The sequence below is a fragment of the Watersipora subatra genome, chromosome 9, assembly GCF_963576615.1.
Source record: "Watersipora subatra chromosome 9, tzWatSuba1.1, whole genome shotgun sequence".
NCBI classification, from domain to species: Eukaryota; Metazoa; Bryozoa; class Gymnolaemata; order Cheilostomatida; family Watersiporidae; genus Watersipora; species Watersipora subatra.
In genome coordinates, this window is record NC_088716.1 from 30,377,977 (window position 1) to 30,393,179 (window position 15,203).

Genomic DNA, 15,203 nt, shown 5'->3' on the forward strand with positions numbered 1-15,203 from the left:
CTATGTTAGGTTGGATTCATAATTTAATGTTAAGCTCACTGTCTCCAGGATTGGAGGTTTCTAGATGAAATCCTCTGCGAAGCGGGTTTTTGTTTCTGAATTTTTATTGCCATAACTACACACCTAAACAGACAACAAAAGAAAAACATTGTGGATTTTATGTATGTAGATGGACACGCATATATATATGGTGTGTCATCCTGCGTAATGCTACCTGCAATGTTGAGCGCGAAGCCGTGAAAGATCGGCATGTACAATCAATAAGGATGTGCCCAATTTGTTCCATAGTATACAACTAAAACTCTCTGGTTGTATATATTTCTTCAAGTCATATTTGTACTAGACCATACTGTGTAACTATATGGTTGTATATACTTCCTGGAGAAATATTTACATTAAGCTATACTGTGTAACTACATGGTTGTATATACCTCCTAGAGTCATATTTATATTAAACCATACTGTGTGACTATCTGGTTGTATATACTTCCTGGAGTCATATTTATATTAAACCATACTGTGTAACTATAATTATGGTTGTATATACTTACTGGAGTAATGTTTATATTAAACCATACTGTGTTACTATATGGTTGTATATACTTACTGGAGTAATATTTATATTAAACCATATTGTGTAACTATATGGTTGTTTATACTTCCTGGAGTATTTTTTATATTAAACCATACTGTGTAACTATTTGGTTGTATATACTTCCTGGAGTCATATTTATATTAAACCATACTGTGTAACTATATGGTTGTTTATACTTCCTGGAGTATTTTTATATTAAACCATACTCTGTAACTATATTGTTGTATATACTTCCTGGAGTCATATTTATATTAAACCATATTGTGTAACTATATGGTTTCATATAAATGTATATGATGTTGGCCCTTCACCTTCAGTTGTCAATAGGCATCCCGTTTTACAAAGATATCACACATTGAGAATGAACTTGCAGTTGCGAGAGGTCGAGAGTAGATGCGATGATCTGATAAAGAATTGCGCTAACCCAATTATATTGACGCCAGCCACCTTGGAGAATGTGACAATCAGGAAAAGGCCAGATGAACCTTTGGTGAGCATCGTGTGATAACTTCCAGCTGTTTCAAGGTGAAGCAATGATGAAACGGAAAGAGCTTTCAGTTTCAAACTGAAATACTTGCAGCTTTAATACATTGATATAGCTCATCATTCCTTCAAATTTCTAATGATCAACTTACGCAAAATTTTAGTAGATTTCATTAGAAAGTATAAGCGTTTTTCTATTATTTGCGATCGATTGGTTTAGATGTTTGAGGTGGTCTGACTGCCAAGATTTTTCTATATTAAAGGTTTACTTGCAACAATATTCACATTACAGCTATTTGGTATCAAAAGGTTCACCATGTCTTACTCCGCTGCGTTGTAGGTGCAAAATATGTGGAAATGTGATTGCAAGCTTTTAAAATCTCCAAAACCAATAGTTAATCGCAGCCATCAGGGAAACGCCGTAGTTTGGAATCTCTTCATTTCGATGACATACTCAAACATTTTGGTTAATGTTTTGACACGTGATGGTATCACGTGAAATGAAAGGTCAATAAAAGGCTCAATATAAAACGTTTAGTAGCACTAGTTTATGACAAAAACTTTGCATTCTACCGTAAAGCCCGTACCAAATATAGATGCTAGCTACTTCAGTTTCGTTTCAGCTTGGTCTAATGATCTAGTCGTAATCTGATCATGTGACCCATACTTTCTGACAAATATCATGAGCAATTTCTGTAGCATTTTTCGACTATCTCGGACGACCAACAGGCTCGTCATGTTTATCAGAGGATGATATGCCCTCTTTCGAGCTAAGGTTAAAATATAAAACAAATTTTTATGGTTGGTTTTGAGATATCAGTGTTCAAAGTGACAGCATTACAATGACAATGAAATAGAGGTGTAAAGACAATAGACATAGTTTTATTGAATGAGTGATGTATAGTTGTGAAAATATTTCGACGAATGAGGTTGCATGAAAGTGTAAACAGAAGCCATTGTGTTTAGCTACGTTCCATTTGATCTGTTATGGAAAGGGATTGCAATCTACGGCGGTTTCCTTGAAAGGCTATTATTTGGTATCCAAAAATTCACCATGTCTTACTCTGTTGTGTTGTAAGTGCCAAATATGTGGAAATGTGATTACAAGCTCTTAAAAGCTCAAAAACGAAAAGCCGCCGTAGATTGGAATTTCTTTATTTCGATGACGTAACCACAAAATTTGGTTATCGTCTTGTCACGTATGTTCTCACGTCAATTGAAAGGCTAATTCAAAGCTCAATATAAAACTTATTGTAGTACTAGTTTATGACAAACACTTTGGGTTTTACCGAAGACCCCGTATCAAATATCGATGCTCGCTACTTTACAGTTTTGGTTCGGCGTTATTCAATCGTCAAGTCGTTCTCTGATCATGTGACTCAATACTTCGCAAATAATTTTTGCAGCACTTTTCGATTATCACGGGTGACCAACAGGCTCGTCATGATTATCAGACAATGATATGTACTCCTTCGAGCTAAGGTTAAAAATTTTAACAATTTTTTACGGTAAGTTATAAGATATCAGTGCTAAAAGTGACAGCATTACAATGACGATAAAACAGACGCGTAAGAACAATAGACATAGTTTTATTGAATGCGTGAAGTATATTTGTGAAAATATTTCGACGAATAAGGTTGCAAGAAAGTGTAAACAGAAACCATCTCTCACAACTACATCACATTTGAGCCGTTTTAGAAAGGGAATCCAAACTACGGCGGTCTCTTGTGGCTGCAATTTTCTGTTCGTTTTTGAGCTTTTAAGAGCTTGTAATCACCTTTCCACATATTTTGCACCTACAACACAACAGAGTAAGACATGGTGAATCTTTTCATATCAAATAACGGTAATGTGATTTTGTTGCAAGTCAACCTTTAATGAATGTTTCCATGCTGTTTTCGGAGCTGTTCGGAACGTTTAATTCAAAGGCCCATGCTCTGGTTCGGTCGCAAACCAAATTTATGTTCGAGATCCGAGACGAACAAATCTTAATTTTTTTAGGTCAAAAACCAAATTGGTTGAGAGCCGACGCGTTCGAAAACCGAGATTCCACTGCATGTCAAAACTAAATTAATCATAATCCTACATTAACAAGAAGTGCAAAAGACAAAGAGAAACTACACAGTTGGGTGCAAAGAGAAACTTCACAGCTGGGTACAAAGAGAAACTACACAGCTGGGTACAAAAACAAACTGCACAGCTGGGTACAAAGAGAAACTACACAATTGGGTTTACTCCGGAATAGAATCAAATGAGAAAACAATTTCTCGGAATTATCTCGGGACCAGGCTCCAAAGTGTTGATAATGTGAAAATCAGTAAAATGATATTTTTATTGTAACGTAGCGTTAGAGACGCGTGAACAGACGTGTATACTCGTCAAAACCTAAGTTCTGTGGTAAAGTAAATGATGGAGATATCTGGTGTAACTTACCCCTATCACATAACAAACATGTTTTAGATTAACCTAATATATACAATGTATTGAATAGTTGTTTTCAAGTTTTATATATGATTTGTACAAGCTTTTTGCGTACAAAGCTTGAGTGTTGCAAACAATTTCTGATGTCGTATGTATAGTAAAAATGACATTGTGTGTCGAAACAAACACCGACTCAATGTTGATGTAGAAAGACTGATTTCAGTTGTGGTTTAACTGGTCTCACCGATTTAACTGCACTGGTTTGTGATGTACCATGAATATCGTATAAAAATGAAAATTTCATCAATTTTAGAAAGTCATATTGTTTCTTGAGACAGCAAATAGTTTTCTCTTTTGTAGGGGCTACACCTGCATTCCAGCCAGCAAGGTGTTCATACTATTGAGCTGATAAGAGACAATGTAAGTTAGGTTCTCAGGCAAAAGAGGCAAATACGAATCTATTTTGTGTAGATCAATATATGAAAATGTTTTGTCTCTTGATGATGTTAAAATACATTTGCTAGACTTTTCAGTGCTGAGCTGAGTGTGACTGAGTGTAAGAACATAGACATGGATGTTATGTTATCAGCACTATGTCTCGGGTGCACCAACAGTCGAGTTCTTAGCAAGTTTGTAGTATAAACTATATGGTTTATGGTATAAACTATATAGTTTGTAGTGTGTGTATATGTATATATGCATATATGCATATATAGATATACATACATATTTAATATTTCCTCTATTACGGTACATACACATATGTATGTATGTAATAGGAGAAATATTAGGATTAAAGTAAATTCTCAGTAAAAGCACTAGAAATCTGTTTTGTGCAATGCGCTCCTCAGACAAGGTTTGACTAAAATGAAAATCTGTACCAAAATGCTAGGAATGGGCTCAGGAATGTGATTTAGCATGACTGATAAGATAACTCCTAACCTGTCTGCAATTGGAAGATAACTCGTTCCCTCATTTTAGTGTAGAGTTATTTTTTATATGCTTTTAGTTACTAGATATATGTTATATATAGATAAGTATGTATATGTGTATACAATGTATATATCTATTTCTCAGAGTTGTGTATATGTATCTGTGTATGTCCAGCTATAGTTATTAAAATCTTGATATTAAAATTTAAACATTTGGTATTAAAAATAGATGTGAACTCACGGAGATTCCAACCCCAAGTTTAGAATCTACTCCTGAGCTAAACATGGCATATTGTTCAAAGGGACTATCATATACTGTATAGCGAATGCACACGCTAATTATTTTAGCCTTGCGCCCATGCATTACGCTGCCCCTGTTAAGAAATATTTTGGGCATACGTATTTGCAACACAATGTTTTTACAATTTTTTTTTTCGCTAGAGCTAATTTATTCCGCCCCACGATATCAACAATAATTTATCTCGAACTTAAAATTTGGCGATTTGTGTACTGATTATATACGTTATTAAGAGATATACGTTGCTTGCTATGGCGAGTTTAGCGTTATCCGTTATGGTAAAAACCCATTCGCAAAGGATAAATGATAAAAATTTTATTACAAGTTTGAAGTTCATCAAAATACATGCTAAAACTTTCTTAAAGTATGTATTTAGTAAACTAAATTCATTTAAGTTAGATTCAGTGTTTATATTATACGTCTGTCTTGAAGGTAAGAACTCTCCACGTAGTACATTGTAATGTTATATTATCTTGCAGATCATAACCACAAAATGCACTAAAGTCATTGTAGGTATCTATGGTTACTAAGGTTAACATATTGTTTTGTTACTATATTTTAATGATGACGATTTTGATGGTTTTTACCAGGAGGTGATTGTATTGCATAATATGAGTTTCTATACCACTCTATGTACGTCTAATATTTTAGATATAATAATACGATATTTTTGCATGCCAACACTGGCACCCGAAAATTGGCATGCCAATGTTTGCATGCCAACACTGAAACGCATACTTGCCAAGTCTCCCGGTTTGGCCGGAACCCTCCAGGTTTTTAAGTCAGTCTCCCTTTTGCACAAAATCTCTCGTTTTCCTCCAGCTTTTTCAATAAAAGTAGTGGTTTAATTTACTTACTTGTCATTTTCTCTTTGTTTACTAGTTGTGAGCCCGCATCATCATACAAAGTTAGCAACAATGAAACAGACCACTATTAAACCGTATGCTTGCCATAAAACCTGGGCTATTTAGATTTAACAACATTGATGTCTAACGATTTGCTCTACAGTTTTTCATCAATAAACAAAGATTATACATGGAGCTGTGACATATCGTTGGCAAACGACCATGACCTCACATTGATAATAGAATACCTGAACATTGAATAAAATCGTGGAAGGGACTCCTATGTAGGTACCGATAAAGAAAAAAACTTCACGAATAAATCTAGTCTTCAGATTCAACTACTACATTTACCATCAATCTCAGGCTTTTTTCTCTCAACTACTTGGCAAGTATGCTGAAACGAACTAAAATCATATAATTGTATACCAAATAATTTTTCATTGTTATCCTGGCAAAACAAACTATATTTAGCCATTACTTGCTAATGATTTCACAATTACATTTAAACACTTTTACATTTTTATTCTTCCTCCTAATTTATTTCAACGAAACTCTTCTTTCAAGTAATGAAGTTTGAAAGTTACAGTTGTTTGATAAAGTGTGAAAACCTTTACAGTTGTTTTTATTTTCTATCTTAATTTATTTCAACTACACAAAACACTTTTTTCATGATATGTAGTTTGAAAGGTAGAATGCCAAATGTGGTTATATGTTAACTACAAATAAAGTTTTTGTCCAAAGACTTTATTATTACCCCGGCATTGTCAGGTAGTTAATATCTATTGCTTGTGATTAGTGTATCTTACGTATCGTGAGATAGCCAGGTGTGCCACTAAAGCACAGATAATAAGTAGGTGCACAATTATTCAGAATTTCAGTGCGTTTGTGTGCACGTGTGCATACGCATATGTTCATAAATGTGTATGCATGCATGTGTGTATATGTACATGCATATATCTATATCCTAATATACATCCATGCATGTATAATTAAAGGAACTAAATGTCGTTATATAATTATATGTCGTACTCAACAAATGCTTGACAGCTTTATCTGCAGCACTGAGTTCTGTACACCAACATGTATATAACAATCATTGCTGCATAACCACATATAACATTGTAAATTCACCAAATCGTGTACATATAGCCGTATTTCACCCCCTATATTGGTAAGTAGTCTAGGATAGCTAATTTAGGAGGAGACAATTCCTACATAAAGGAGAGTTTTCAACTTTGTTCAATATTATGGTCATATTTGTAGACAGCGTGTGACAGCGTCAGCAAACTAGAGCCCGGAGATCAAATAGTTGAGATTAATCAGCAGGTTGTGGTGAGCTTTTACATTTATTATATCATTTTACCTGCTAACCATCTCTCGTGACCTTTTCTCTGTTGAACTATTTTTACTTACTAATTGTCCTTATTTTTAGCTTTACTTTATGCCTTTTGGTTGTTATATTCTTGTTTCAGAAGTTAAGTCTTAGATTCTTTTCTCAGTAGTATAAATTGTTTCGTGAATGGAGAGAAAGAGTTTTAAGGAAGTCCCAAAGAAAGCTGTTTAATTTCAAACCAATATGTACTGTTGCCACGACGATTATTAATAACAGCTCATGCATCTCATGGTGAGAAAGAATATTGAAGTGATCAGACTTGAGCAAAGTAGGTTTGGTCTGACCTCAACTTGTTATGACCTCATTATATTAATTCATCAATATTGCGTGTCATTTGACCCAATAATAGTGCAACCAGATGAAATCATTTTTAGCATCTGCTGTCCAAAGTTTCTTGAAACATCGGAGTGCTGTAGATACTTCTCCATCACATGGTTTGGCTCCACAGGTGCTCGAATACTATAACAGTGTTTCGTACCTCCAATTTTTTGTTTTAAAATTCTGGATACCTAGAAGACTAGTGCAGTTTATGGTAAGAATGAAGGAAGTCATACCATTACCAGAAATAATAGTAAACCATGGGTGGACAACTCTTGGATCAATTCTTCAACCAGTCTACAAAGCCATCTAGCGGTGATGGAGAGGTATATAAAAGTGATACAGAGAAAGGAAAGTTTTATACGGATATACTGGTAAAGGTGATAAGGCAGCTGAGTTAATAAAGATCAAGTGTTAAAAATGTTAAACTTACTGTAAAACTATAATAACTTATGTTACCTTGAAGGTTACTGTCTATGCAGTCCATATCTTGTATCACCAAAGTTACACCTCACTTTGTCCGTCTCTTACGTAAAGGTGACAATAAAACCCTCTCAGAGTGATTTTCACTTCTTATTAAGCTTCTTCCACATAGATTAGCTTTATATACTCTTTTCCTAGTTTCATCTATTGTAGTGGTTTTTATATGGTTATTTGAAGCATTTATGGTGAAATTTTATAAGCTGTTAAAAGAATTAAGGAAATACAACAAACTATTATAATATTAAGTACATATTAAAATATATTAACTTTGTCTGTAAATGCTTAATTGTAGCTGAAATTGTAATAATTTACCATCATGCTTGCTACAGACATACAGACATACGGAGAACTCAGGATAAGTAGTTGAATACTATTTTAGATTTGCTGATTCTCTTTAGGTTGGCTGGCAGCTAAACAGTGTGGTAAAAGCTCTGCAAAAGAATCCAAAGGAAGTTATTCTCACCGTGAGAAAAGCTCCGCGACATTTCAACTTACAGAGTTTCAATCAGAGGAGAGCGAAGAATCCAAAGACTCTGGGTACTAACCTCAAACAGAGCACCTTCCCTAAGGTACACACTGCAATCTACAATCACTGCACCACTGAGCCGATCAAAATACTCACTAGCAGATGTGAGCCAATCAAAGTACATGTTAGCATATGTGAGCTAATCGAAATACTTGCTAATATGTGTGCGCCAATCAAAGTGCATGCTAGCTTATAATGGCAAATCAAAGTACTCGCTAGCATTTATGAACGAACCAAAGTGTATGCTAGCATACATGTATATAAAGCTAATCGAGATACTCAATAGCATATATGAGCCAATCAAACTATTGCTAGTATGTGTGAGCCAATCAAAGTGGTTGTTTGCTCATATAATTCATTCAAAGAACATGTTAGCATATATGAGCCTATTGACACACATGTTAGTGTATCTGAGCCAATCAAAGTGTATGCTAGCATATGTGAGCCCATCAGAGTGCATAGTAACATATGTGAGCCAATTAACATGGATGCACCAATCAGCAATGATGTTACGCCCCTAACAGTTTCTGGTAAGTTCATATTCCTTATACTTCCTACATACATATAGTAACATTGATATTTTTAGAGGGCAAGCAAGCACTTATCAGAGGAAGGGTCATTTGATGGCAAGGCTAAGTCATGCTCGATTGGTGAAGCACCTGTTGCTGCTAGTCACATGACTGACACTGTAGCAACTCCTAGCAGGTTCTAACAAAAATATTTTACTTGTTCACATTTTTAAATACAATTTACACAAACTCTTCATTATTGTAAATCAGATGAACACGTTGAATAAGTTTTTGGCCACTTTTGAAGAAAGACGGTTTTACTTTAAAAGGCAGAAGGATGGTTTTTGGTTTTTTAAATGTTATAGCTGGATGACTCATTGTAAATTTGACTCTCTGTAGTTAATGCTTCATCAACCATTAAACAGAGGTCAAATGGCTGGGTCCTTGAGGGAAACAAAGATTATGAATTCTGTCCCTAAAAATGTTTTACCTGTTCTCTCTATTAGCATTAACAATAATATGTGTTGTGTATTGCATGTTTAGTTTGAGTTTAGACAATGGTTAGCTTAAACGTAGTTGCAGAGGTTTGCACAAACTTATGCTTTCACAACTCCTGTCTTTGCAGTACAGCAGATGAAGTCTTCTCTCTTAGCCCTAGTTCCTCAGATACTTCTCAGTTGTTCATTTATATGCAAGAGTCTTGGCAGTCAGGAGCTAAGGTGAAACCAATTCCAAGGAGAACTAGTAGACCAACCATTCTCGTCAATGATGTTTGGGATCCTCAAAATTCTTTGGACATACCCTCTTCCAGCTCAGGTACATCAACATGAATGCAAACAGTAGGTGCTCCTACGACGTAAATAGTCCATTCCAGGATTGTTTACATAATAGGGATTTTACGTTATACGAACAGTGAAATACATGTAAATTGCCTAATCCGTTCCAAGATCTTTTCAAACTCCCACTTTCGCCATTAAAAAAAACTAGACTCGACTTTTTAATTTGTTGGCTGTATCGTAACTGTGTTATTATTTGATAGCATCAACAACTTGTCTCCTTTATATACTATGATTGCGGTTATTTTACAATCGGTTGATGGGGGACTCACTATTCAGACTACTATTCAGATTGTTAGACCAACGCTGTAACACCCCCAATCGATCGTCTTTAAGTATTTATTAACACATGCGCAGCTACCTATTCTCTGTTTTGTCGACACATATGACGATTTATCACAACAAACAAAGATGTCATGGAAGTTGTTTATATATAATAGATATAATGCTCTTCGTACGTCGTTTTTTTCCCTCGCGAATGCCGTGAGATACGTCACCATCCAAATCAAATTTGAGAAGTTGCAGTTGAAGTATATGGATTTTTTACGTATTGCGCAGCAAAAAGTGCATAAATTTTTTATGTTATCTGGAATTTAGGTTATAGGAGTTATACGTTACAGTCCACTGTACAGTGAAATCACGCTGCTTGACCTCCTTACTCAAACAATTCAGTGCTCAACCAAAAATCCAGTAGAAAATGCATATAAATTGGAACAGGTTTTCGACGCTCAAATTAGCGAGCTTGAGCTTGAGAATGCCGAGTGGAAACCCCGAACGCACTCCTCGGCTCTTCTTGACCAATCGGTAAGCATCTACTCGACTCGGACTGTTAGCCAAGTAAGACAGACAGTTGGTTGAAGTTCTTTGCCAGTTGTCTACTTTTTTGTGTTGCTTTAGCCCTTGATAATTAGTCTGACAAAACAACTCAACGCATTTGGAGTTATCTGTTCATAGAATTGTGTTGAATTTAAAGATAGCGTTAAATATTCTAAAAGACTTTAGTACATAAAATACAGTTTGGGCGTGCTGGATTAATGTAGGATATATATGCACAGTATATTAAATAAAATATTATATACACTATTATATACAGTAGACGCCCCTATTATATAGTAAACCTTTTTTTACATGAATTCTACTTAATGGAAAGAATTTATGTTAAGGTTTTGCATCGCATGATGTAAGAAAGTCCACATAACGTAAAGCATCAAGTCAGTGTAAGTTTTAAAATTCGAATTGATAAACACGAGTCCCATAGTTAGCCGTAAAAGTATAACTTTCTCACTTGAGAATAATTATACGCCCAATTATTCTAAAATGCCTCAAGATGCTTGATAATCCGATACCCTATAACGTAAACATTCTCATTATCGATTATTTCTGTTTTAGAGGCATCTACTGGTAAGCTATGTATACGCTGTATACATATATATACTGTATGTATGTGTATACGCTGTATACATATACATACTGTATGTATATATATGTATATGCTGTATACATATATATACTGTATATGTATATTTTCGAATAGCTCGTCAAACTTTTGGGAAGATAAATTTAACCCTTTTACGGGCGAAGCGGATGCCATCTAAATTTTGCACCGGCTACGGGCAGAGCGACATTAACCCTTTGGGATGCCAGAAACCCGCTATAACTTACCTCCAACTTGTCATAGAGCTTTATATAAATATGCATTGAGGAGCTTAGAAATATCACGCCCAGTTGATATCTATTGCCCGCAATTAACTTACAATGACCTTATAGCTTACATTGCAGCTTTGTTGCTTTAAATTTTTATTTCATTCTAAATTTGAAGGCATATTTTCATTTTATAACCATATTTAACAATTTTACATAAACTTTCATTGCACTCGTTGATACGTTTGCTACAGTTTACCACCGAAAATGTCTTTTTTGTGCAATAGAAGAGGAATTATGAGCGTCGATCTATCAGAAGCCGAGTTTAGATAATGGCAATTATGTTATCAAATATGCTACAAATTTGCAAATTTATAAGTTATATAATAATAATCTAACAAATGCTACCAATATATATTCATGAACAAGTGACATGAACAGATCATAATCGTAATACAGAAACAAGAATATTTGCATCGTTTGCTTGGCCAGTTTCGTTCTGACTGTTGCTTTCATTTGGACCCATTTTATCTTCTGGCTGTGCAAAACCTTCCAGTGTTCTCTGACTTCTACTCTTTTTATGCATTTATGCACAGCTGAATTAGTCAATATTATTGTCCAAACAATTTTTTAGCAGAGTAAAACTTCTCTCGTCTAAAACTATACATATATATATACTGTATGTATATATATGTATACGCTGTATACATATATATACTGTATGTATATATATGTATACGCTGTATACATATATATACTGTATGTATATATATGTATACGCTGTATACATATATATACTGTATGTATATATATGTATACGCTGTATACATATATATACTGTATGTATATATATGTATACGCTGTATACATATATATACTGTATGTATATATATATATGTATACGCTGTATACATATATATACTGTATGTACAGTATATATATGTATACGCTGTATACATATATATACTGTATGTATATATATATATGTGTATGCTGTATACATATATATACTGTATGTATATACCATTAAACCTCTATATTTGAATGCCATGGTGCTCTATTTTTCAACCTTTATTAGTCAATATTATTGTTCAAACAATTTTTTTAGCAGAGTAAAACTTTTCTTGTGTCAATTAGAATACACTTTCTGCACAAATAAAGGAAGATTTAATAACGTGTAAAATTGTGCATGTATTGCTAAGCAGAAGTTTTAGCCTCAAAATAGTAGTACAGATTCCAGAGTAATTGCTAAACTGTTTTTCACATACGTCGAAGTATCAGGACCATGTTAAACAAGGAGCTACCATTAGCCTGATACACCTTTCTACTGATAATTCGCTATTATCGGTTCGTAAAGGTCGTAGAATATCATGTAGAAGTGGCGTTCGTTTCAAGTGTGATGCTCTATTTTTTAACTCTTTTCCTTTAGTGGCGGTCAAATAGCGGTGGCGTTTAAATAAAGGTGGCTTTCAAATAGAGGTGGTGTTTAAATAAAGGTGGCGTTCAAATATTGGTTTTACGGTATACATACACACATACATATGTATAGCTTATTGGTAAGAGCCTTGTAGTCAGTGACTTGTACAATGCTTGAGTAAAGTGTAAATGTGCTGATTAGGGAAAGACAAAGAGAAAATAGTCTTTGGTGAAGGTCTCAAGGAAAGCATGAGAGTATAAGTTGTAAAATAGTAGTCTTTCTGAGTCACTGTTTTAGAAAACTTGGAAAGGTGATACAAAATTTTCACCGGAGTCAATGACAAGATCGTCTGCTTTGCAGTAGCGAAACTCACCATGCTGTTTAAAATGTGTTTCACTTTGAATTGGCTGAGATCCTCCTATTAAACGTTGCGTAATTGTTGATGAATTGTGATTAACTATTGCTTTAAAATATGCTGCAGCGGTGGGAAACACAGGTAAAAAAGAGGTGCTGAGTTCTTACAATGTGGTCATGTCTACACCGGAGTTGCGAACCTCTGAGTCAAATCAGCTACCATCCCACATCCGCACATGAGTGTTGCTATCTCAATTATTCTCTTTTCTGGGCAGGAGTTTGCCTCAGCTATCTGGAGCTGTCGTAGCCGTAATAGTGAGCAATTCTGTTAGCATTACTGAGGGAAAATGATATGTATTAATTAACAATACATGATCAGCATCATCTTAAATTCCTGCTAGTTGTTACTCCGTGTGCACCTTGAATCAACTCTTTAAAGAGATCACAATTAGAGGAGAGAAATGGTCAGTGCTAATGACTGATGATTCTTTCATACTTTGAAACTCATTAAGTATAAGTTTCAGTAGTTGAAATATTGTGTTTTCTGTGTCCAAGTAAATTAATTGTATTATATTTTACCTATAATTGTGGTCAATATATAGAATAAGATTAACAGATTGTTATATACTGGAGTAACTGTAGATACCTTCATGGTAGTCTACAGGTGATTGTTACATACTTTAGTAAATAAATACAAAGATGTAGTGCTGTTTAGTTATGATGCAATGATGACAAAGCATATAACATTATATTTCGCCATGTCAGTTATTCCAGAATCGGTTCTAATTTTGATGTTTATTCCTGATACCGATGCTTCTGACCTGGAGAATGGTATGACCTTGGAACTAATAGTTATGCCGACACATATTTTATTCATGTGTTAGGGTATGCCATTGAGCAAAAAAAAACCCATAATAACAATATGCCCTTGTTATCAAATGTATAAACTGAACAAGCGAACAATCACTTATTGCATGACAAATAGACATGCATGTATTTGCAGATGCAGACTATTCCATATAAAACATGTTATAGATATGTTGCATTAAATATGTTACCTTTAGTAACATGATAAGTGTCCATATTTAATAATCATATGAAAAACCAGGAATATAGTTAATATATTCAACAACATATATATATATATAGTCAACAAAATATAGTTAATGTAATGTGGTTAACGTGTGAGACATTTTCTAGTCCAGTGCCACTTTACTGATCAGTGATGAATATCATCTTTCATCTCAACACAAGCCTGTTAGAAGTCTCCACTCAGTTGAAAACAACATTTGAATCAACAACCTAGTCACCTTCCTCATCCACTTTACATGCACCTCTGTATTCTGAACCGCCAACACTGTAGTCATCCTCATCACGTTCTGAAATGGCTTGATTGTACTCAACTTCACCTTCACGTACCGTATCTCCAAGATCATTCGGTGCGCCTCTGTCATTCTCGCCTTCTGGATTTGATAGGTAATTATCTCCCTCCTCAAGTTCTCCTATATCTATTTCAGCTGGGGTCTCGAGTGAAGTTGGCAAGTGTTCCGTCGCAGGAGGACTCAATAAGCTCATGTCCCACATTACACTGGAATACAAAAACGTTCATAACCTTATCTGGCGAAAAGGGAAAAATGTTATAAAATTATAACTTGGTCAGTGAAACCTTCGGCCTGCAAATATTCTAGCAAATTTTCCCAAGCGATTCCATCATTTAATAACCTCTCATATTGTGGATTGCAGAACTATCACCTAGTATAAGAATCATGCATGTCCTCGGGAGATAGTCGGAGCTTTATACTGCTTTGATCCTTCAATATGTGGATTCGCAACGACTGTAAGCTATAACGCTTCTAGCTATATCATAATCAGGAACAACCTAATATTAAGAATGGATCACACGATTTACGCATGATCCAACACTTCTAAAGCTTGAAGCTAAAATTGTGCAGCTGTGGACAACTCCTCAAAATAACATACCACACACAGTTGCCTTTTGGCTGTATTTTAAACACACGAGCTCTTTGTTGCCTCAAATATTGTGTCGCTTCTTCCTCCAGTTCTCTCCATTGCACAGAGGTAAACTCTTTTACTCGCTGCCGGAAGCGTGGGGGTTTGTAAAGCAAACCAACAAAATTGTTCCAGAATAGTT

At 34.8% G+C, this 15,203-nt stretch overlaps 1 protein-coding gene across 1 annotated transcript; it reads left to right on the plus strand.

Moving 5' to 3' along the window:
- The first annotated feature begins 3,487 nt into the window (after positions 1-3,487).
- Positions 3,488-13,291, plus strand: LOC137404073 (connector enhancer of kinase suppressor of ras 3-like). Its single transcript, XM_068090229.1, has 7 exons — positions 3,488-3,502; positions 3,860-3,919; positions 6,838-6,906; positions 8,167-8,337; positions 8,881-8,999; positions 9,429-9,619; positions 13,179-13,291. Exons 1-7 carry the CDS (start codon positions 3,488-3,490, stop codon positions 13,289-13,291), a joined length of 738 nt encoding a protein of 245 aa, XP_067946330.1.
- Positions 13,292-15,203: the final 1,912 nt, after the last annotated feature.

Coding starts and splice junctions, on each gene's coding strand:
- LOC137404073 (XM_068090229.1), top strand. Junction 6,907..8,166: donor AGATTAATCAGCAGGTTGTG/GTGAGCTTTTAC, acceptor GATTCTCTTTAG/GTTGGCTGGCAGCTAAACAG. Junction 9,620..13,178: donor CATACCCTCTTCCAGCTCAG/GTACATCAACAT, acceptor AATATGCTGCAG/CGGTGGGAAACACAGGTAAA.